This window comes from Diplotaxodon limnothrissa, linkage group LG16, assembly GCF_057381915.1.
Source record: "Diplotaxodon limnothrissa isolate DT_005_m linkage group LG16, D_limnothrissa_male_GT1.1, whole genome shotgun sequence".
Taxonomy (NCBI): domain Eukaryota; kingdom Metazoa; phylum Chordata; class Actinopteri; order Cichliformes; family Cichlidae; genus Diplotaxodon; species Diplotaxodon limnothrissa.
In genome coordinates, this window is record NC_140611.1 from 38,008,656 (window position 1) to 38,029,722 (window position 21,067).

Sequence of the window (21,067 nt, forward strand, 5' to 3'; positions counted from 1 at the left end):
AACGATCAATGCGACGACTGTATTTTAGACAATAACTCAGCGAGGAGGTCAGGTATTCCGATTTACGTTCAGATATTTATTCTAACTTTTGTCTCTTAATTGCATTCATGCTGAGCCTTTTTTTTTTTTTTTAATGATTACGTTTTAATTTGTAATTTTGAGTAACTGTGGAATTGCCCTGTTTTCACATTTAGTTTGAGGAAGAAGCCTCGTTAAATGTCAATGTGTCACACTTTCATAAATTAATGAACAACAGCCCCTGGACTTACAGTTTCTGCACAGTCAGAACATTTCAGACATTATCTCTGTAGTTCTCACCTACGTAATTGAGACTCACTTAAAAACTGCCTAGCAACAACACTCAGCTTACTTAATTTTCAGGAAGAAAAATATCAGATCACCTCCTCCTTTTCCTTCCGGCTGTTCCATCCTGCACGCCTGCACGGTGCAGGTACCAAATTTCATATTCATAGTTTGCAACCCACTGCAGAAGTAGGAGAGACCTGCCAGAGGCATTCATCGCTGAGTAATAGCTACACCCATGTCGTCATCGGAAACACGATCACTAATAAAAGCAGTTTTATCTGCGTTCACCTTAAGTTCAGACTCGGTGTGGAAAATGAGGCAAAAACCCACAGCAACCATCAGTCACACCAGTCAGTCACCACTGCAGCGTTTAATAAAAAAGGAAAAATACAATGATATCACGCGTTATCCTCACATATGCGTGCTTGGAAAACCCACCTCCCCACATACAAAAGCAGGGTTAGCAGCATGGTCAATTCACAGGAAAGCAGAACCAAAGTAACCACAATACCCAACATGAATATTCAGCTGTCTGTAACAGCTATTTGGTAATCAGGCAGCTCTTAACAAAGACCCAAGTTACTGGGTTTTTTTCCCAGGCTCACAGTCAGTCTTTCGTTTGTCACACATGTATAGAAAGCACCACGTGTCCCAGTTTGCATCATTGAAATCACTACATTTGAGTATTTCATAAACAAAAATGTCTGTGATTAGGTAATATCCCTCTACTGCTGTACTACATACGGAGATCGATGAGTTGAAATGGCACTGGGATCATCTGCCCAGTAGAGAAAAGTACAATAACAAACTTAAAGTAGAAACCATCAAACTGCTTCTTTAAAAGAGCCAGCTGCTGCAAACAAGCTAATCAGAGCTACACGCTACTGTTGTTTTCTGTTTTTTATGTGTGTACCACAAGGGCAGTCCTGTGAACTAAATGTACTTAAACACACTAGTAAGCAGACCTGACTTCAATGTAACAGCAAAAGCTGAACTGGCGTTTGTCAATGAAGCGCCCGGCCCACTACAACTGATTTAAATGGCTTTAAATGGGGCTTATTGTGCTCACATTTCTCTTGGACATTCAGTATTAGCCCAACATTATTCCATACCATACCCACTTTATTTATAAAGCACTTTAAATGCAGGCACGACAGATACAAAGTGCTGTATGCACACAATAAAAACGATTATGAAATAAAAACGAGTAAGTGCTCACACTAGGTGGAATAATGGACAGGCTCCGCCCCCTCTGAGCTTGGATTTCTGTTTCTGTTGGTCAGAAACTTTGACATGGACTCTGCACATGCAGGCAGTGAAGCACCGCCACGACAGGTGTGCTTGTTCTTTTTATTTACGTGTTTCATTTTGAACCAGCTGCAGGCGTGACTGGAGTGTGCTTCTTTAACCCCAGACGTTCGTGTAGATCCATCGTTGAGCTCAGCTTGGTAACTGCGCTTTTCTTTTTTTTATTGGGATTTTAGAGGCCAAGCAGAGTTTTTGCCACCTCTCCCCTTTTTCAGTTATTGTATTTCTTTTTTCCTTTAATGGGACTCTATTGACTCAGTGTTTCTGTTTAAGAGATGCCCTTAAATTCCTTCTGAAGCGATTCCTGTTCTTTTATTAATGCGTCATTTTTGATTCCTGATCAGTTTTTCTCTGTGGAGCCAAAAAGATTCGATGAGCTTGGAGATTTTATTCTGATGGAGTGAACAACCACTCGTTCTCGACTTCTCACTTCCTCCGTGTGTTTTGGTTTTTGCAGCCAGCGACAGGACAGCAGAATTTGCATGTGTTGTTGTTGTAGTGCTGACAGTTTCATGGAGTTGGTTATGCTCGATGGTGAGAAAAATGAGAGCGTAACAGTAAACGGTTCGCTCCACCTCTGTGACTGGAAGAGCCAAAATAGTGAATGCAACCACGCTGCTTAGAAACCAGGGAGGTGTGAGGGAGGTGTCACACTGCATGTGTGGGCAGGATGTGCTATACGTGTGCGCTCTCGCATGTTTCTTGGCCTCAGCACGACGTCCTTTGTTTTAGGGCTGTTTAAAATCAATATTAGCAAAACAAGGCTGCCCACTAATTTTAAAATGAAGATCACTGTTTGCCCAGATGAGTTTTCACCTCCGTTGTAAGATAAGATAAGATAGAACTTTATTAATCCCTCGGGTGGGTTCCTCTGGGAAATTCGATTTCCAAAAAAAGCACAGCAACGACCGAAGTTACAGTTACAGAATTGTTATATATACACACACACACACACACACACACACACACATATATATATATATATATATATATATATATATATATATATATATATATATATATATATATATATATATATATATACACAGAAACAAATATAAATAAAATATACAAAGGGGATAAATAGGAATAAAAAATAAAAATACAAGTGAATTGCACATTTCAAGTATTGAGTCTGTTGACTATTTACAAAAGTATTGCACAAGGTATTGTACAGTGAGGTGCAGAGGCACTACAGCTTAGTTGTTCCCCCCTCCTTTGTCCTCCTGTTTCCCCTCCCTCTCCCCTCCAGAGAGGAGTTAAACAGTCTGATGGCGTGTGGGACAAAGGAGTTTTTAAGTCTGTTAGTTCTTGTCTTGGGGAGAAGCAACCTGTCACTGAACAGACTCTTCTGGTTGTTTATGGCCGTGTGCAGAGGATGCCCAGCATTGTTCATAATGTCCATCAGTTTCTTTAATGTCCTTTTCTCTGCCACTGTCACCAGAGTGTCCAGCTTCATGCCGACCACAGAGCTAGCCCTCCTGATCAGTTTCTCCAGCCTGGATGAGTCCTTCTTTGCTGTGCTGCTCCCCCAGCACACCACAGCATAGAAAAGTACTCCAGCAACCACATGTGCATCACATGCCGTCGTGCTTTTTGGCGTTGACTCGGTGTATTAAACGAGAGCTGGTGCTGCTCATTCAGCGAGGTGGACGGACGTGCAGAGATCACAGATCGGTCCCTCGGTTCTCATCCTGAAAGTCTGTGCTGAGTTTACTGGAAAAGGAAAACGGCTATAGATGTCAGCGCCTCCACCTTCACGTTGTTCCTTTCCTGCCTGGACAAGCTGCCTCATACTTCCTGAAATTCCGTCATTCTTTAACACACACACACACACACACACACACACACACACACACACACACACACACACACACACACACACACCCCCATCTTGTGGGGACATCTAATTGACATAATGCTTTCCCGAGCTTTTAGAATAGAATAGAATAATCCTTTAATTGTCCCAGAAGGGGAAATTTGGTTGTAACAGCAGCCAAAAAGACAGATATACAAACAAACAGTACACAGGAAGTGGTTACTATATACAGAGAGTATTGTACAGTTATTAAATTAAATAAAAATAGCTACAGATAAGAGGCAAAGCAGGTTGTAGTGCGAATCGGTTGATTAACTTATTGCAGTTACAGCGCAGATGTAAACATCTATGTTTGTTGGGAGCAGTTCTGATTGTACAGTCTGACAGCTGCAGGGAGGAAGGACCTGCGGAAACGCTCCTTCATGCATCTAGGATGCAGCAGTCTGTCACTGAAGCAGCTCTGCAGCTTTACCCTAACCATGAAAGATGAATGCCTAACCCAACTGTAACCCGTCACTAAAACCACATTTGGAGTCTTAAAAATGCCTTCAAGCTCGTGGGGACTGGGATTCTGGTCCCCATAAATATAATAAACTTCCTATTTTTGGTCCCCACAAAGATATGAATACACGCTCATGCACACACACACACACACACACACACACACACACACATTGACACACTCAGTTGTTTCCTGTGGAAGGACTTCAATAAAAATGTCACATTTTTTGTTAACCTGTCATAAAACAGTGGAATTTCCCCCCCGAGTGTTTGATGTTCGATGGTCCGCTCCCCTCCAACCCTGAAGATGAACCCCTCGGGGTGACAGACTTATCAGAGCATCTTTTTCCCCCCCTCTCTCTCGCGCTTTCTGCCCCTCCTCTGCTCTCAGCCAATCTCTTGTGCTCTGATTGCTCTCTATCACCATGTCTCCTTCCTCTCTCTTCATTCTCACGCACACACACTGTTTCAGTCCGCGGTGCGGGTGAAGGGCACAAAGAGGGTTTGTCTCACCCGCTCGCATCGTCAATCACTCCGTTTCTCTTCTTCCATGCTCCCTCTCTCTTTTCCTCTCAGTGACTTTCTCTCTTCTTACGTTTGCATTCTCTTTCTTTTCTTTGAAAGTCTTTCTGCATTTCTCTGCTCTTTCTGACTCGTCTATCCAGAATGTGGAGCTGCTGTTGCCATAGTCTGTGTAGCTTGTTGCGTAAAAGTCCAGAGGAAGCGTGTGTGTGTGTGTGTGTGTGTGTGTGTGTACACGCTGGTGCTAGTCTCTTCTGGTATTCTAAAAGCGTACGAGCCAAATGTGCGATTGCTGTGAGAGCAAACAGACATACATTGTTAAAAGTGAGCCAGGAATACACACAAAAGGCAAGCATGCCCGCTCACACACAGACACACACACAGGCGATGGGTTTCCTGGGATTGCAGTGTAAAAGTGCACAGAGGGCTCCCACATCGAGCTGAAAAGCTGCTTCGTACAAAGGAGAAGCGTACACACAGAGTTTCTCATGGAGGCAGCAGACACGTTTATCAAGAGTCTCCGAAGGAAAGTGTCACACGAGAGGCTAGCATCGCTAGCTTCCTCATTCTTTCGGTTAGCCGCTGTCAGCTGGCTGTAATCATCAGACTTTTCAGGCACTTGGGATTTCCACCAGATACTTTAAAGCAGCCAGAATTTAAAAACTGATTTTATATCATCCTAAAAAAATTAGTATATTTCAAAAGCCCTTCTAATGTATTTAAAGAGGCATTAATAGAGATTTAAAATGCCCCATTTTTCGAAATTTAAGGTGTGGTGATGATGGAAGGGAAATGTAAGAGCCTTGATGTTGATGAAGCGCTGCTCCCTTCATCTGTCGCCACAGCAGATCATCTGCATCCATCTCACCCCATCCCCAGCATCCTCTGTCCTCCTTCACTACGTCCATGAACCTCCTCTGAGCTCTTCCTCTTCTCTTCCTGTATTTTCTTCCCGTCTCCAAACCATGCATCACAGCCATCTTGTGCCTCCTGCTGCTCCCCAGACACTCGTCTCCTCCAGCTCCACTCTGCCTGTACTCTCTTGTTCACCACAGTTGCTTTGGATTGTTTCCTCCTCTCTCTAGTGCATACCTCCACCTCTTCAAGCTCCACCTGCTCCCGATGCACACTACAGATCAGTGTTGTCTGCACGCATCATAGTCCACAGAGACTCCTGCCCGACCTCATCTGTCAGCCTGTCCATCAACACTAAGAACACTTTGTTTGATTTTGAGGAAAACGTTTCATTTGTTGGTTAACACATGAATTCAGGAAGAGACAAAATATGGATGAAGGACAGCCCACTTGTCTTCCATGTTTAGCCCATATTTCATATTAAAATCACAGAAAGCAGGGATGAGGTCCGCTTCGGTGACTCGAGCAGCTATCGGCTAAAACCAGGATGCGTCTGCCTGTTAGCAGATGAGTGATGGCAAAAATGATCATCCCTGCAGACTTGCGATGAAGGGTAAATGCATTATTGGTAGCAAAGCTGTTTCTAGAAACGTGTTTATCGGTGATGTCAATCTGGGCTCTTTAATATGGGAGTCAGCCTCGGGTGCGCTTTAGAGGAACAGCAGCCACAAAAGGGCCGTTTGACGCAGTGAAATATGAATTTGCTACTAGAGTAAACAGTTGTTTACCAGGTTTTAATGCATTATTAAACTGCAGATAAATATTTTTTAATTAAACCGCTCATGCTCGTTTCCAGCTCATGCTGCCTGATAACACTTTCTTATTTTTCTGATTGGTGGGCTTCTTATTAGGGGATATCCCTAATGTGGTCATCCTCTCTTCACGTCCTTATTTTAAACTTCTTCTAATAAGCAATGAGCACGTAACTCGACAAAGACAAGGAAAGCCTAACCGATCACCTTCGACAATGTTCTGACCAAATTGGCTTTGTCCACAGGTTTTCCTCTCTGCAGCGCTCCTCTTTTAAATGTAGCCATGTTGAATTTTTCATGTTCACCTGAGTGTGACTGGAAAGGCCAAAAAGTCACCAGTTCTCTCAGTACACCAGCAACTCACACATAACAAGGCTTTGACATTAGTAGATTGCACACATGCAAGTTGTCCTAGAGGGCTGCCATGTCAACATGTCAACTGTCAGCTAACATTGTGTCTGTTTGCCCCACACACACACAAACAGTGCGTTGTAAAACTGTGTCAGCAGGGCAAAGGGGAGTGTGTGTGTGTGTGTTCTCCCATGGGAGCTCTGATGGAGCCACACATTTGTGCCCTGCCTCCTCCTCCTCCTCTTAAAGTTGCAGCAGATCAGGTGTGACTTTCTGCCCCACTTGTGATCCCGTGGCTTCTCCTCTCACCCTCGCTGTTTTCTCAGGAAATGATGTGATATTAATGATGCGTTTGATAAGTGATTTCTCACATTTTACAGCCTTTTAATTGGCTCTCTGTGGACTCTGTGTTTAGGGAGAAATCCCCCCTTTCCTCTTCCTTAATCCTGATCAGAAACCATCTGTAAACGAAACCTGCTCACCGCTTCGCTTGAAACTGATGTTTATCTTGACGTCTCGTGGAAGCTCGAGTGCAGATGGGCAGTTTCTGTTTCTTGTTTTGTTTTTTTTAAACCTGTCAACATCAGTGACTCTCACATGAAACCTGTTTCCAGGAAGGTGAATCAAGGAGATCGTGTATACAACTTTTGTCTATCATTATATGTTGGTAGTAAATAAAGCTCAGCGTGGATGACCGTGTTTTCCTTTGTTCTCTGCAGAAGTCGGATAATGGCCAGGTGCTGCTGGATGCTGTCTTCAAGCACCTGGAGCTGACCGAGAGGGACTATTTTGGCCTGCACCTGACTGACGACTCATCAGATGCACCAGTTAGTATGACAGCTGTGTGTGTGTGTGTGTGTGTGTGTGTGTGTGTGTGTGTGAACTGTTTTCACTCAGGGATCGGCACTTCTGTGGAGCACTGATGGGCACTGAAACTATGCAACGTGTTGCTGGGTAAAGATCAGCAGCAAATTAAACTTTATCAGCCTAAAGTTTGAGTCTCGCAGGCCAATAGACTGATCCTCTGTGATCCTCCGTGCGCTCTGAACACCTGTGGTGAGTGGTTCCTAGCTGTCACTGTGTAACATTGATTGCAAAGAGGGCGCTGCACCAAAATCCTCCTCGCGATTGCTTTGATCGATTGCAGATTGCTGTGGCTGACTAGTCTTTAAAGACTAGCACTACAGAAGGTTTGCCTTCAAAGTAAAAGTTCACCTGACTGCTGCAACCAACACGTTTAAAAAGGTGCAAATTTCACTTTAACATTCAAATAGTCATGCAAAGTACAGTAACAGTTGCCATGACAACCCGATGACGACCTGATAACAGCCACAGAAATCACAAAAGAGTTTTTAGTGCAGCATCTTATGTCTCTTAGCAACCAATTTCACCTAGCGACTGCTAGCAGCCAATGACGGAATGCTCACTTTACCTTAGCAACCAGTCGTTGCCAGGAGGTTGCCGACCGGTCTCTGTGAAGCACGCCTGAGAGAAACCAGTATCAGTTTAATGGTGCTGTGTTTTTAGGGGATTTAATAGAATTACATTTGATCTTTAAAACACGACAGACCCGCCTCCTGCCGCCTTACTCGGTTAGCTAGTTTCATTATAGTTTGACTTTTTGGTAAGTTAGGTCACATGTGTTTACTAAAGAAGTGATTCATGTAAAGCAAATTTAAACTGTGCTGATCCTGTATTTTGTTGGGAAAGTTGGGAGTTGATAAGAGCTTGTTTAAGGGCCAGTGTGATGAAATTAAATCATGTCTGCCTGCGAGTAATGATCAGTGTGTGCGTGCGTGCGTGTGCGTGGCCACTGGTAAATAATTGAAGTTGTGTGTTCACACTTCATGGTGTCTCTAAGTGTCTCTCTATCAATATTTTACAGCGCTGGCTGGATCCCAATAAGCCCGTCAGGAAACAGTTAAAAAGTATGTGAAATCCTCCGCACACACCAGCTCAGCTAATTCACTTCATCCTGCAGCCAAACACGTTCACTCAAGTCAAACTTCATTACACGATTTTTATTATTAATTTTCTTCCCAGCTGGTTGAGGCTGCAGCGTGCAGCGTGGTCCCAGCAATGGTTAAAAATCCACTCTCCACCTGAGGCTGATGTCTCTCGTCCACGCTGCCATTTAAAATTCTGCCTGTGCTTTGAGCCGTTATTAAACTTAATTTCAACTCCGCTCTTGTTTTTAGTAACGAGTAATATAATATGTGACGTGTGGAACAATTAAGCTTGAGTGGAATCTGCAGTCCTCCTCCAGCGATGTTTGAACTGCGCTTCAACTTTATTTCATGTCGATTGGCTCATTGACAAAAAACACTGCAGCTCTGTTTCTTAAGCAGCATGAGCGTACGTGTGTGTTTTACACTTATTATTAATTATCCCATTATCTGCATCACTAAACAAAAATACACATGCATAATGTTTCCTAAAGAAGCCCCTGAATAGAGAGCACATGTTCATTTATATCACAGACTGACACTCTCCAATGAACATTTCTCCCCTCTAACTGCTCGTCTCTGTTTCTGCAGGAGGGTCTCCCCATAACTTAAGCTTCAGAGTCAAATTCTTTGTCACAGACCCCAATAAACTTCAGGAAGAATACACACGGTAAGAGTTTCTAACAACACGACAGGCTAAGAACAGCAGCAACCACTCGGTTTGTTAAACGCTGACATTAAAGTTCACTAACAGAGGAATAAAGGCTCAGTTGTAAACGAGATCCGCTCCTCACAATGAATGAAGTGTTTTTGTCATTTGACTGAGCGTCACAGAAAGTGCTAATCAAAGCAGAGCAACTCGAACTCGCTGTATTGATGTCGTTTCATTCAGAAACGGAGCAGTGATCTCTGCGAGCAGGAGCTTTGCAATGGAAATGATGTTTCTGTAGATTTGTTAGTTCTGCGTTCAGGGTCAGTCGTCAGTAATGGCATCAGCATCAACAAAACACACACCATCAGTAGCTCTTGTAGTAGCAGGTGTTTAAACACGCTAATGCAAAAAAAGTCAACTTTGATGCTCTGAAGTGTTTCAGTCTGAGCAGCAAAGAAAGAGATTTTCTTGGTCCAGAAGATTTAGGGACAGGTTTACGTGTTGGGACATCCCAAACTGGGGTTTGGCATTTAAAAAAACAAAACAAATAAAACAGAGTACTGTCTGATTGCGTGTAAAAGGTGGGAACTCTTGATGCTTGATGCTGAAATGAAGCGATCTTTGAGCGCTGTTTTGTCCCGTTTAGTAAATCTGACCTGGCTGCAGACCATTAAAGGGAAACACTGTGTGCAGTTTTTAATAGGAGAAAGATACCTGTACTGGTTGAGATGCTTTTTTTGAGCCACACACAGCAGGAAACATCAGTACAGTCCCGGAGTTCCCCCCCAAAAATGTCATTCTGTTAAGTGAATCTGTACAAAATATGTGACGTATGCGTTTAATCTTAAGTGAAGGAAATAAACAGTTGAAGTTTTTTAAGGTCGCCCACATCGGTTTTTCTCTGATTCTTCAAAAATTCTGGCATGAAGAATAAAAAGATTTAAAAACAGTGACCCTAACCCCAAAAACAGCAAATTGATTCTCTGGATCTGAGCTGTATTTTCTCTCTTAATGCAGATCAAGAAATATTTTTAAAAAGCATCTTTTTCTAAGAGAAAATGTTCTGCAAATCCACTGTCTGCTTTGTGCACGTGCAGAGGAGCGATCGCAGTTCTGCAGAGATCGTTTCAGCCTCTCTGAGCCTTATCTCGGTTTTGCACAGAGCTTGTAAAAGTGAATAGAGAGCCTTGGATCTGACGTGCCCGTCTGATGCATTGTACATTCAAGTCACGTTTAACAAGCACTCCTGACAGCAGTGTAGTACACAGAAAAACCTTAACAGTGTTCACGCTCAGGTTTGAAACCTAAACTATATATAGATATATATATATATACACACTTCACATCCATCCCGCAGAAGTTGTAACTGTGATAATGTTCCCACCAGGCCAGTGCTGTGTGCTCGTCCTTACATGACAGTATCACTGTAGCTGTGCTGGTGTTTCACTGATGACTTGTCCTGATGCTCTGTTCCTCCCCCTCAGGTACCAGTATTTTCTGCAGATCAAACAGGATATATTAACTGGAAGGTGAGTGTGTTGTTCTTTGTGTACACAGTGTTGCTGACTCAACTAGGTGGAGCATTCTGCCTCAGGCCAAATGCACTCATACAGGTGTGTTTACGGCATGAGAACCATTTATGCAGATATTTTTAACAAGCCTACACTTTAAAGGGCATTTCCCATGTTTTATTTTTGACCAGGGTAACTTTGCATGACTTACAGTTAATCCGTATTTTTATGTTACTGGGCCTTGGTGCAGCAGCGTAGGTCATCTGAAACAAGCCGCTTTAATTTTCCCCTCCCCTGTAAGCCGGGGGTGTCAAACATGTGGGTCGCGGAACAGGTACGGCCTGCCAAAGAGAATAGTTCGGCCCTCTGAAAGTCGTGAATTCATTATTAAATATTTGTAGATCAACACAAGCTCTTTAAATCATGAAGGATGTAAAAGTCGTGCTGTAGTTTAATTCCAAAAACACACAGAGGTAAAAATAAAAGTCACCTTGCGTTCATTTCGGGGCGTTTTCTCATTAAACGCTCATTAACCGTGAGAAATCGGCACAGGTGAGCATCCTCTTCTTCGTGGAGGGAAAACGAGGGCATTATTATGCGATGGTTGCATTTGTTCGACCCCATAGATCAGATGGCGTTGTGCGTGAGTGAAATCGAGGTTGACACCTCAGCAGCCTTCTGATTGTTGCACAGTGGGTCCTGCTTTAAAGCCAAGATGTGGGTGACTGGAGGAAATATGAGTTAATGCAGCGCACGTAGGCTCATTGGGCAGTCGTACAAGCACTCACGACACGCTCATTATCCTTTTTGTCAGTGAATATAAGGCTCGCTGCTTCCTCTTACTTGGTTCTTCACACAAACTCGAATAGATTTTTCCCCCTCCACATATCTGTTGCTGTTATTGATGATAGCTAATCTCTGCTCTTTGAAATGAACTGTAATAACTTTTGTATTGATCCAAGGCTGAAACGTCTGTTTAATCTGTGTGAATGTGTGTGTGTGTGCGCGCGTCTTCCTTCGACTTCCAGATTGCCCTGTCCTCACAACACAGCCGCGCTGCTGGCTTCCTACGCCGTGCAATGTAAGTAGCGCTCCCTCGGTGCTCCAGTTCTACTTAACAATGGAAAGGCAATTCATTAGGACTGTCTTTAGCTGCACACGCTCTTAAATGTAATGACTGTGGTTGCCTGAGTGCATTTATAACTGCTGCTCTGAAGCCATTACATTTCAATTAAGCCACGTGCTGATATTTGATATTAACACCAGTGGTATAAATATTCGATGAGGTTGTGGCTTCTCTTTGCAAAAATGGCTGCTCATAAATAACATGCAGAGGTGAAAGTGGTGAGAAAGCCTGCTGCGACGGCGCTCCTCTGCAACGGCGCCAGCTCCGTCCGCTCTGAGACGCTGTGGGTGCATCAAATGGGGAGAATATATAAACTAGACTCTCAACATGAGATGTTTTACCTGAAGGTTTTTCTTTCTTCACCCTCTCCCATGATGTGCTGCCACAGTTCTAAAGCGTTTTTCTTTGTTATTGCGGTTCTGTGTCGTAGACTACTTTTAAGGAGATTTTCACTTTGCCGTGTGAGAGCATTTTAGGCTCTTTGAGCGTGTTTTTTGACGCCGTTGAGGCCCCATTTTAAAGAGGGCCTTAAATTAATTGAATTGTGACAAATACCAGATACTGGACAGGACACTGTGGCGATTTCATACCCGAGTTTCCTCATCTGAGAAACTGATGACCTTAAACCAGAAGCTGATGGTCGACGAGCTGCTGGAGACATGGAGGTTATATGGAAACCACAATGGAAACAGTCACCAGAGAAGCCGATGTCCATGTTTGTAACACTGCATGGCTCAGAGACACGGCCACTCAGTAAGAGCCTCAGAGCCCGGTTGGATGGATTTAACTCTGGAGCACCCAGAACAGTTCAGCAAGCCAACCAGGGAACACAGGAACGTCTGATATCTGCTTTGTGGTTTGGACATCTTCTACCTCTCGACCGTCCTACAAGGTGCTGCTGGATGGAAGCAACCGATGGATTCAACAGAACGTTGGCGTGGATCCTGTAGCTGCTCGGCCGTCACTCAGGAATGTCTTACGTGGAAACCTCTAGTGTCACGTGCCAATGTACTGTTGCAGCAGTTGTAACGGGTCAGCTTGGTGGTATTATATACAGCAAACACGTATTAGCACACTCCATTAAATAGAAGCATGCAGCTGTATAGCTTAGAATGCTGATGCAATAGTCAGTACACTACACGCCAGTGGGACCAGGCTATTTTCTGGTTTTCATTGCTCTGGTGATGCGTGCATAGACTCAGTCGCTTCACCCTTTCATGCATTTCAGTAGCTGTTGTTCAATATTTATTAGCTTCAGGCTCAACACAGTTAGCTCAGTTTCACTGGTGATGGCAGAGCAGTGCAGATGCTCTGCTGCCAACAGCAAAGCAGAGGTTCAGCACACAAGTGTAAATCAAGCTTTATGCAATAAAGCACATACGACTCGGTCACTAACAGCATTTCAAATCCAGCTGTTCTCAAGGGAATTTGATATAAAAAATTAAATAATAATCAAGTTTCTCTGTCTAATCAGATCTGTTAAATCCACTTCTGCACTTGGCTTGATGTGATCACCTTGTGCCTTACTTTAGCTGTTCTGGAGCCTCATTTAACCACTATAACTGTAAAACCCACTGACTGCAACCTGTTCATTACTATGCAGACCTGCAGACTAGGCCATTGCAGTCGATGTTCAGCCCCTCCTCCACCGATTTATGCGCTCATAAACCCCCTCTCTTACCTCGTTCCACTCTGCCTCCCTCTTCCTTTCAGCGCTCTTCCTCTATCACATGTTTTGCTGGGAATATCCTCAGCTTCAGTATGTAGGTCACAGAGCAGATTTGGCCTAGTCTAGCTGAATCACACTGCTACTGCTTTTACACACACGCGCGCACACACAGATACAGAGTGTAGCGAGGTCCGTGTCGTCACGTCGCTCAGTGCCAGCATAGATTATGAAGATACATGTTCATTTTTGGGGAAAAACTGTTCGTAGCAGCTGTTATGCTGCTAATTCAGTTAGCTCAGCCCAAATGCTGTACTCACAGCTCTAAATCCAACTCCAAAGCTCTGAAAGAAAAAAAGGCAGAAAATGACTGCCTGAAAACCAAAAAGTTCAAAAGAATTTGAATATCATCCTAATCTTACCGCAACTTGTACCATCACAAGTATCCACATTGACATATACACACTTCTATTAAATTACCTGCAACGTGAGTAAAATCATCAGTAGCATCATTATAAGACCCTTGAGCTCAAGCTAGTATCTCCCACTTTGAGCCAATCGGCAGCTGAGTATGGATTTCACATCAAGAGATGGATCCACAAAGAAAGATCAGGTTGACGAGTCTTTGAGGTTCATTGACCTTCGCGCTGAACCTTGGTAAAGAAAGAACTGCAGCTTAAAATAAAACTAACCTTAAACTACTGTTTCATACAGTAGTTTAAGTACACATCAATAAAAGGGAGAGCTAGAATTGATTGGTTGGTCAATATGCTCTGGCCACCAGGTTTGTAGGTTAGTCGAGAGACTGCTTGAGTGAATTGATGGTTTTAGCCTAGTGAGCTCGCTGGATTCACTTTGAGCTCTTCATCTTAGAGCGCTTTGAAAGCTATCAGAGATCTGACAGTTATCATTGCACTCATCTGTTACTAATGTTTTGTTTTTGAAGGATGCCAGCTATTCCCATTTCCAACTCTGTGATGTTTCACATTTGCTTTTTACTGGGGCTTATTGCAGTATTTTAGTTCGGCCTCTGTCTGAAACTAGCAGATTTAGCTCCTCTCCCTTTAATGACTCTCTCACTGCTCTTCTGATTGGCTGCCCCTCCTGACAGAATATTGAAACATCTGGTGGGCGGGGTTTCTGGGCTCAGAGGCAGAGCAAAAGTTCTTCACACACTTAGTTTAATGTGTTTAGTGTGAAACCCCAATTGTGACAGTGTATATAACAGAAAAGGTCGCTTTAAGATATTTTACGTGTCGAATGATGAGGTCATTTGATGTTATTTACAAACATCCTCCTGATGTGTTGTAAAACTAAGTGCACAGTTAGTACTTAGAGTTAGTGACTCCACCAAAGTAGCTTTGCATGATTAAGTGTTCAAAATAATCCTTATTCGTCTTAAAACAAACTCTTTTGCCAACTTGTTCCTGATTGGCTGCCCCTCTCAATCAAAAGGTTTGAACAGCAGTTGGGTGGGGCTAGTTGACAATAGACGTTTATATCCACTCCCACAGATGGATATGTCTGAGCCAAGAATGGGGAAAAACTGAACATCCTGAAGCCTAACGTGCGTCTCTCTTCTCTTTCTAGCTGAGTTGGGGGACTACAGTGAAGCAGAGCATAGTCCGGGCTATCTGTCTGAATACTCCTTTATCCCAAACCCCCCTCAAGACTTTCACAAAGAGGTCGCCAAACATCACCAGCAGCACAGGTACGCTGAGACACGCTACAACACACCTGTGATTTGGTACAGTTTCCTGCATGTGGAGGCGGAAAATCGAAAATTGGTTCTTTATGTTGATTTTCAGCACCTACACCATCATACTGTATATTACGGGCCACGACTAAGGGCGTGGTTCCCGTGTAATTAAATAAGATTTAATTGTTATTTATATTTACCTGCAAACACTTAAATGTAGGTACAGTCGAATGACTGAAACCAGCCCATTGTTTCCTCAGTGGGCTGGGCACTTGGATGAGTGACGAAACGTTTCTCCCACTGTAAACGCTTCGTCCAGATGAACAGAATCAACCTTTGGAGCTTAATTTATTTTTCTTTCATGATCGCTGCTCAAACTAAACTGACAAAAGGAGTGTACAGAAAGGAGTTTCTGCTTCCCTGTAATGTACCTGGAAGTTAGGCGAGGTTAAGCAAAGGTTAATCCATAACACTGAACCTTAGAATTCAGTCATGATGAAAGATGGGGAAATATTGTTTGTTCCTCTGCAACATTATCAAGAAATGATGCAATACTTAAAATCACTTGCATCATAATTGGTTTCTATAAAATACCTGCAGTTATGCAATGTTTAAAATTACTCATGCATCCCTCAGCAGACTTGCAGTATCATTATTTCTTTGTTTCCTGTCAAACCCTGACCGGTTACGACAACCTTTGAGCGTTTGCAGGTAAATTTAATTACTTGTAATTTGATTACAGGGGTGTTACACTGTTAGTTATGGACCCTTATTATAAGGTGTTACCAAATACAGTAGAAATATGAAAGACTGATTACTGTCCCTGTATAAAAGCACACATATGGCTCACATGCTGCAGGTTTAATGACCTTTTCCTTCTGCCTGGCTCGTTTGTTTGCTGCTTTTCTTTGTGTATTTTCCGCCTCCATATGTCTAACACACACCGCGTCGTCGTCGCTGCTCCGCACGGCCTCCCGACGGCTGCTTCACCCTCTCTCACTCTGTTTATTTTTTCCCCTCTCTCTCTCTCAGCGGTCTATCTCCGGCCGAGTCAGAGTTTAATTATCTGAACACAGCACGCACGCTGGAGCTCTATGGGGTAGAGCTGCACTATGCAAGGGTAAGTCTGTTAACGCCTGTGTGTTAAAGACTGTGTTACGAAGAGTTTGTCCTTGCTTCTGGAGCATTATGGTTCATCACCTGCAACATTTTTATTTCTTTTTTAATTCCACCAAAGCTCGGAGGCCTGTCAGACATGTCCAGCGTCTGCGATCTCACTCTAGCCGTCTTGCTTCCTTCCCCTCCCCCCCACAGCAACCGCGAGCAGTTAGGTGATAATCCAGAGTCCGGACCCACCCTCAGCCGTTGTGCTCAAAACTGATATCACAACGTTTTAATCTGTAAAAGGTTTCCCTCTTTCCCGCTGTCACAACGTGGTTCGTACACTGTTTTCACAGAGCCAATCACGTCTGTGCTGGGACTGAGATCAGGTCTGTGGAGCTGCAGCGTGTACAGCTGACGTTGTTGCCCACACCCTGCAGAAATGCCACACATTGGCATTCAGCTCTCATCATGACACCAACACATAGAAGCAGAGCAGGAAAACCAGCATTTGCGATGCAGTTCTTTTTATCCACGAGCTTCCTGACTAATTCATCTGCATTCTGTTAGATTCATGCAGTTTCACTTCACAGCAGCGAGCTAAAACACTCCCATGCTAACTTAAGAGCTGCTCTAGCCTGTTGTAATTTCTAGCTGAGGCAGTAGAGAGTGGCGCTCCAGCTGCTGAAGGAAATGAGAGCAGTGATTTTTCAGGTGTGTTATTATGGGATGTACAAACGGGACTCGAGCGTGGATTAAATGTGACGGGCAAAGTATGAAATGCGTATGAGAGCTATAATCATGAAGCTCAGTTTAAAACTGTGACTCTGTGTCAGATTTAGGAACACATACTTGGTTTACATCAGTGAGGAAGCCAGTTTTACTCTCCTCCCTCCCACCTGCCTCCACCTTTACCACGCCCTCCTTCACCTGTCCCACTCTCCTCTCCTCAGGACCAGAGTAACACAGAGATTCTCCTCGGGGTGATGTCTGCTGGAATTGTGATTTACAAGAACAGGGTACGGATCAACTATTTCCCATGGTGAGTGACCCACACGTCAAGAAGAGAGGATCACAGACATCACTGTGTATGTGGGCTCAGTTTCTGTACTTTCCTGTGTCCTTTAAAATACAACAACACAAAGTAAGAAACACGTGAAAAGCAGAAGTGACAGAGGTAGTGCTATGACTGGATTTACATGGTTTTTTTAAAGCGAGGTTTCAAAGGGAGCTCTGGGGAATCCCTGAGGATGACTGGGATGCTCCCCTGAGTTCTGCGTGACTTCCAGGGTGTTTGCCTTTCTGGTGGTAACAGGAATGCCAGTATGATGCTCTGTGAGCATAGCTTCCAGCTGGCAGCCAGACTACAACCACAACAAGTTGGAGGAAACAGAGTTCAGAGTTGAGTGGTGGTTGTGTGTCATGGGTTTTGTGATAACACTTGAAATGTGAGTTGTGTGGTTGGAAGAACCTGTTTTATCCTGTTTTAAGTCGTATAGCATAACATTACAAGTGACTTGTAAGTAGTAAGAATACAAGGAGCACTGAGCTTGGACGGAGCTTTTCCCATTGCTAGCAGATGTTGGTGTGATTTCTGAACTTGACTGGTTTATTTCTTACCCTTCACAAAGCCTTTAATGTTACTGGATCCAACTGGTTTTAGAGTGGGCACCAGCAAATACCCAGCCGATGAACCCTCTGTGCTCTCCTTACCAGACTATGCCAGTCTGTGGCAAAGGACAGCATCTGACACCTCTGAGCCGTTGTGGTTGAAATCGAGTTTCAGTGTGATTTTCGGTCTCGATAGCTTTACAAATTGAGAGAAAGTGCCGGGGAGGTTCCTCTGCGCAGGCAGATCAGATCCTTTGGGGCCAGCCTTTTGACGCCACTGGTCTAGACTGTTCCTCGTGGATTGGCGTCACTCAAAGATGCCTCTTTAGTACCTGTTTACCCGGTAGTATTGCTTAATATCACCCCCCACACAACAGGGAAATAAGAACTTTTAGTTTCCAGTTCTTTAATAATTCATGTGTAGACTTACATAAAAGGAGGACTTCCTCCATGATATGTTTAAAAATGTGACGAGGTTCCTCTGGTCAGAACGTGTCCAAATACGACTCTGAATCTGAGGCTGTGTGGACCTGTGGCATATGGGATTCACAGGTGACTCCTCTCCATCGTGTACTTTCAGTAAAGTGGTTGGTCAGGGTGGAATGACTTGCATTATCAGTGAATTTGATGATGAATGAGAATATACAAGATGAACAGGAGAGGACTAAAGGGTACTAAACCCCGAGGGACACCACAGGGGGGAGAATCTTTGCCTCGGCACACCCAGGAAATCGGATAGATTAAAAAACGTAGAAACTACATATGCTTTTCGAAACATGTATGTATTCCTGTAAACATCGTGTATTCCACTTATTATTTTCGGAGTATCAAAAAACCCAAAAGACGCTTATGATCTGAGGCTGCAGTTTCACCTGCTCGGAGCCAAAGATCAAGGTTGTTTGAAAGCAGCTCTGCAGCCAGCGGAGAACCTGGCACGTATCCGATGTGGATGAAAAACGGTGCACTGCTGGGGGAAAGAAAGAAAGCGTACTTCACTGATATTTTCATACTCTGTCATTTCCTCCTGCCAAATTTGCCCCGAACTGGGAAATCAAACGGTGGATGTTCTTGTCACAAATCCACCTCTGCGCCTGTCGGTCTGCAGTTCCTCTTGTACTGCTTCCAGGAACCCTTTTTGCTGAGAAACGAGCTGCATAATATTTTGGAAACCCCTCACATGGTGATTATTGACATGGCATATTAATGTTTAAGCCCCTGTTGAGCTTTTCTAGAATTATACAGATGATTTCACCAGATTTTTCTGGGAAGTGGGGGGAGGGGGTTTGTGTGAAACTAGGTTTCCTGAAAATATTACAGGCGTCAAATCTGCTCTCTGTCGTTCTCTCTTTGTCCTGCTTTTTGCTTCTCTCTCTCTTTCTGTGTCCAAGTCACTTAATCTCATCGCCTTTTGCTCTCGGTCTCTCTGTGAAGCATCAGTTCTTGGAAATCTCCCATTCTCTGCCGTAGCATTGTGGGTGGTTAAATGTTAATGGGTGCTGAGGGTGGGAGATGAACTACTCAAACCTCTGTAACGCTGGAAGATGTGTAGGCTTAATACATCCTGAACACACTCACACAGCGGCTAGTGTGTGTGTAGGTGCATCTTTGGGGGGTTTTCTAAGATGAGTTTGATTCGATGGAAGGATTTTGTATTACAGACATTGCGAGGCCTATATTCATAAATCTGAGGTCTTTCCATTTGGGCCACAGGAAAGCCAAACCATGAAATCGTAGGGTTAAGACTCTGTTTCCGGTTTGAGCGACTACGGATAAGTCTCCGTGGAATGAGCGCTTAAGCGAGAGAAGCTGATGCAAAGTCGTCCTGAGTGGAGGAAAAATAGGCTAAAGGAAGTGTGCGTGTGCATCCAGTCTGTTGAGCTAAATTTAGAGCCCAACAGCGGTGTCCCCAACAGCTGCTGACTACCATGTGTGAGAGAGGGAGGGAGCGGAGCAGAAACATTATAGTCAACAGCATCTCTCGGCCTACGCTCGCCAATTTTTCTTCCCGTTCCTCTTCTTTCTGCCCTCCTTTAACAGAAGCTCGCCGTTTCTGCGTCCGGTTCCCTCCCGTCACACCTCACGCCGCCTCCCCTTTTGCCTTATCGCAGATCGATCTGTCAGATGAGGAGGGGTCAAGAGAGACATTTAGATTTCTGCCTCTTTCTTATTTCTGTTCACAGCAGCCTGACAAATGAGCCACACTTAGATGGGGCATGACTCACGCTCTGGGTGTGTGTGTGTGTTCATGCACGTGTGTGTGCGAGCAAGTATGTAAAATATATTTAGCAAGCAGCGATGAGTCACAGCAGCAACAAAACTAGAGGAAGGGATTAGGTTACTCTGCTCCTGCCGCTCATCAGCAGACTTTCTTACTGTGGTCACGCGTGTGCGGTTTCTGAGTCATTTTTATAGCGTGTGCGTTTCAGGTAATGCACAGATTGATGAGGTAATATCGGCGTGGTTAAAGCCTCGGACTCTCTGGTGTTGGCACGGTCTTTTAGCCCACGCCTTCAAGCTCTGGCAGGAGGTCAGAGGTTAAATGAACAGTTGATAGGACACGTGAGTCAGCCAGCTGAGAAGAAATGAGAGATTTGCTTTTCAGAGCTCGGGTCAGACTTACAGAAGATTGTGGTGGAGAAGGAAGCAGGAGTACAAAAGCACTGTATGAGAACCAGAATCAGCTCCAAATTAATTTAATTAATTCAGTTTCTTCTTAAAATGTAAATATTCCACAACAGTTTAAAACTAAACTTGACTAAACCCTAAAAATCACCTGACTGTGGGACCAATCCCAAAGGATTTTATCTGTACACTCAGATCTCATCACGCAAGTCTACGAGCTGTGACTGCTGTCTGTTTAAAGATGCACTGATTGTAAATAAGCTTTCGCGGCTCACCTGCTTTGCTTTCATTGAGCGCTTGTAGCTGCCGTGTGGTCACGTATTGGTTTCTGGACTCGGTCATAATTTCAGTGTCTGCATACATCAGTAAAAGTAGGTTTTGTGGTACTTTTTCCTGCAGTGCTCTTAATTTTAAGCCTTAATGGTATCCTCTAAGACAGGGGTGTCAAACATAAGGCTGGGGGCCCAGAATTAGCCCGGCAAAGACTTGAATCTGTGGATGAGGGGATAAATTTTGGACTTTTAACTGCATTAGGAAGTTTTCCAGCTTTTCCTGCTGATAAAGATAAAGACCTCCCTCATGGCCAGTCATACAACACCAGACTAATTAAGTCAGAGATTTGGCTGGATGGGTGGAAATGAGAAGAGATGACGAGGCAG

The 21,067-nt window shown here is 43.9% G+C and overlaps 1 protein-coding gene across 1 annotated transcript in view; it reads left to right on the forward strand.

The window, feature by feature from the left end:
• ptpn4a (protein tyrosine phosphatase non-receptor type 4a) overlaps positions 1 to 21,067 on the forward strand; it is a 67,423-nt gene that overhangs the window by 28,624 nt on the left and 17,732 nt on the right. Inside the window, exons 3-10 of the mRNA XM_085374418.1 lie at positions 7,194 to 7,301; positions 8,360 to 8,402; positions 9,012 to 9,090; positions 10,557 to 10,601; positions 11,612 to 11,664; positions 14,966 to 15,086; positions 16,107 to 16,194; positions 17,129 to 17,217. Of these exons, the coding sequence (XP_085230544.1) occupies positions 7,194 to 7,301; positions 8,360 to 8,402; positions 9,012 to 9,090; positions 10,557 to 10,601; positions 11,612 to 11,664; positions 14,966 to 15,086; positions 16,107 to 16,194; positions 17,129 to 17,217 (626 nt within the window). The remainder of the gene's footprint in view (positions 1 to 7,193; positions 7,302 to 8,359; positions 8,403 to 9,011; positions 9,091 to 10,556; positions 10,602 to 11,611; positions 11,665 to 14,965; positions 15,087 to 16,106; positions 16,195 to 17,128; positions 17,218 to 21,067) is intronic.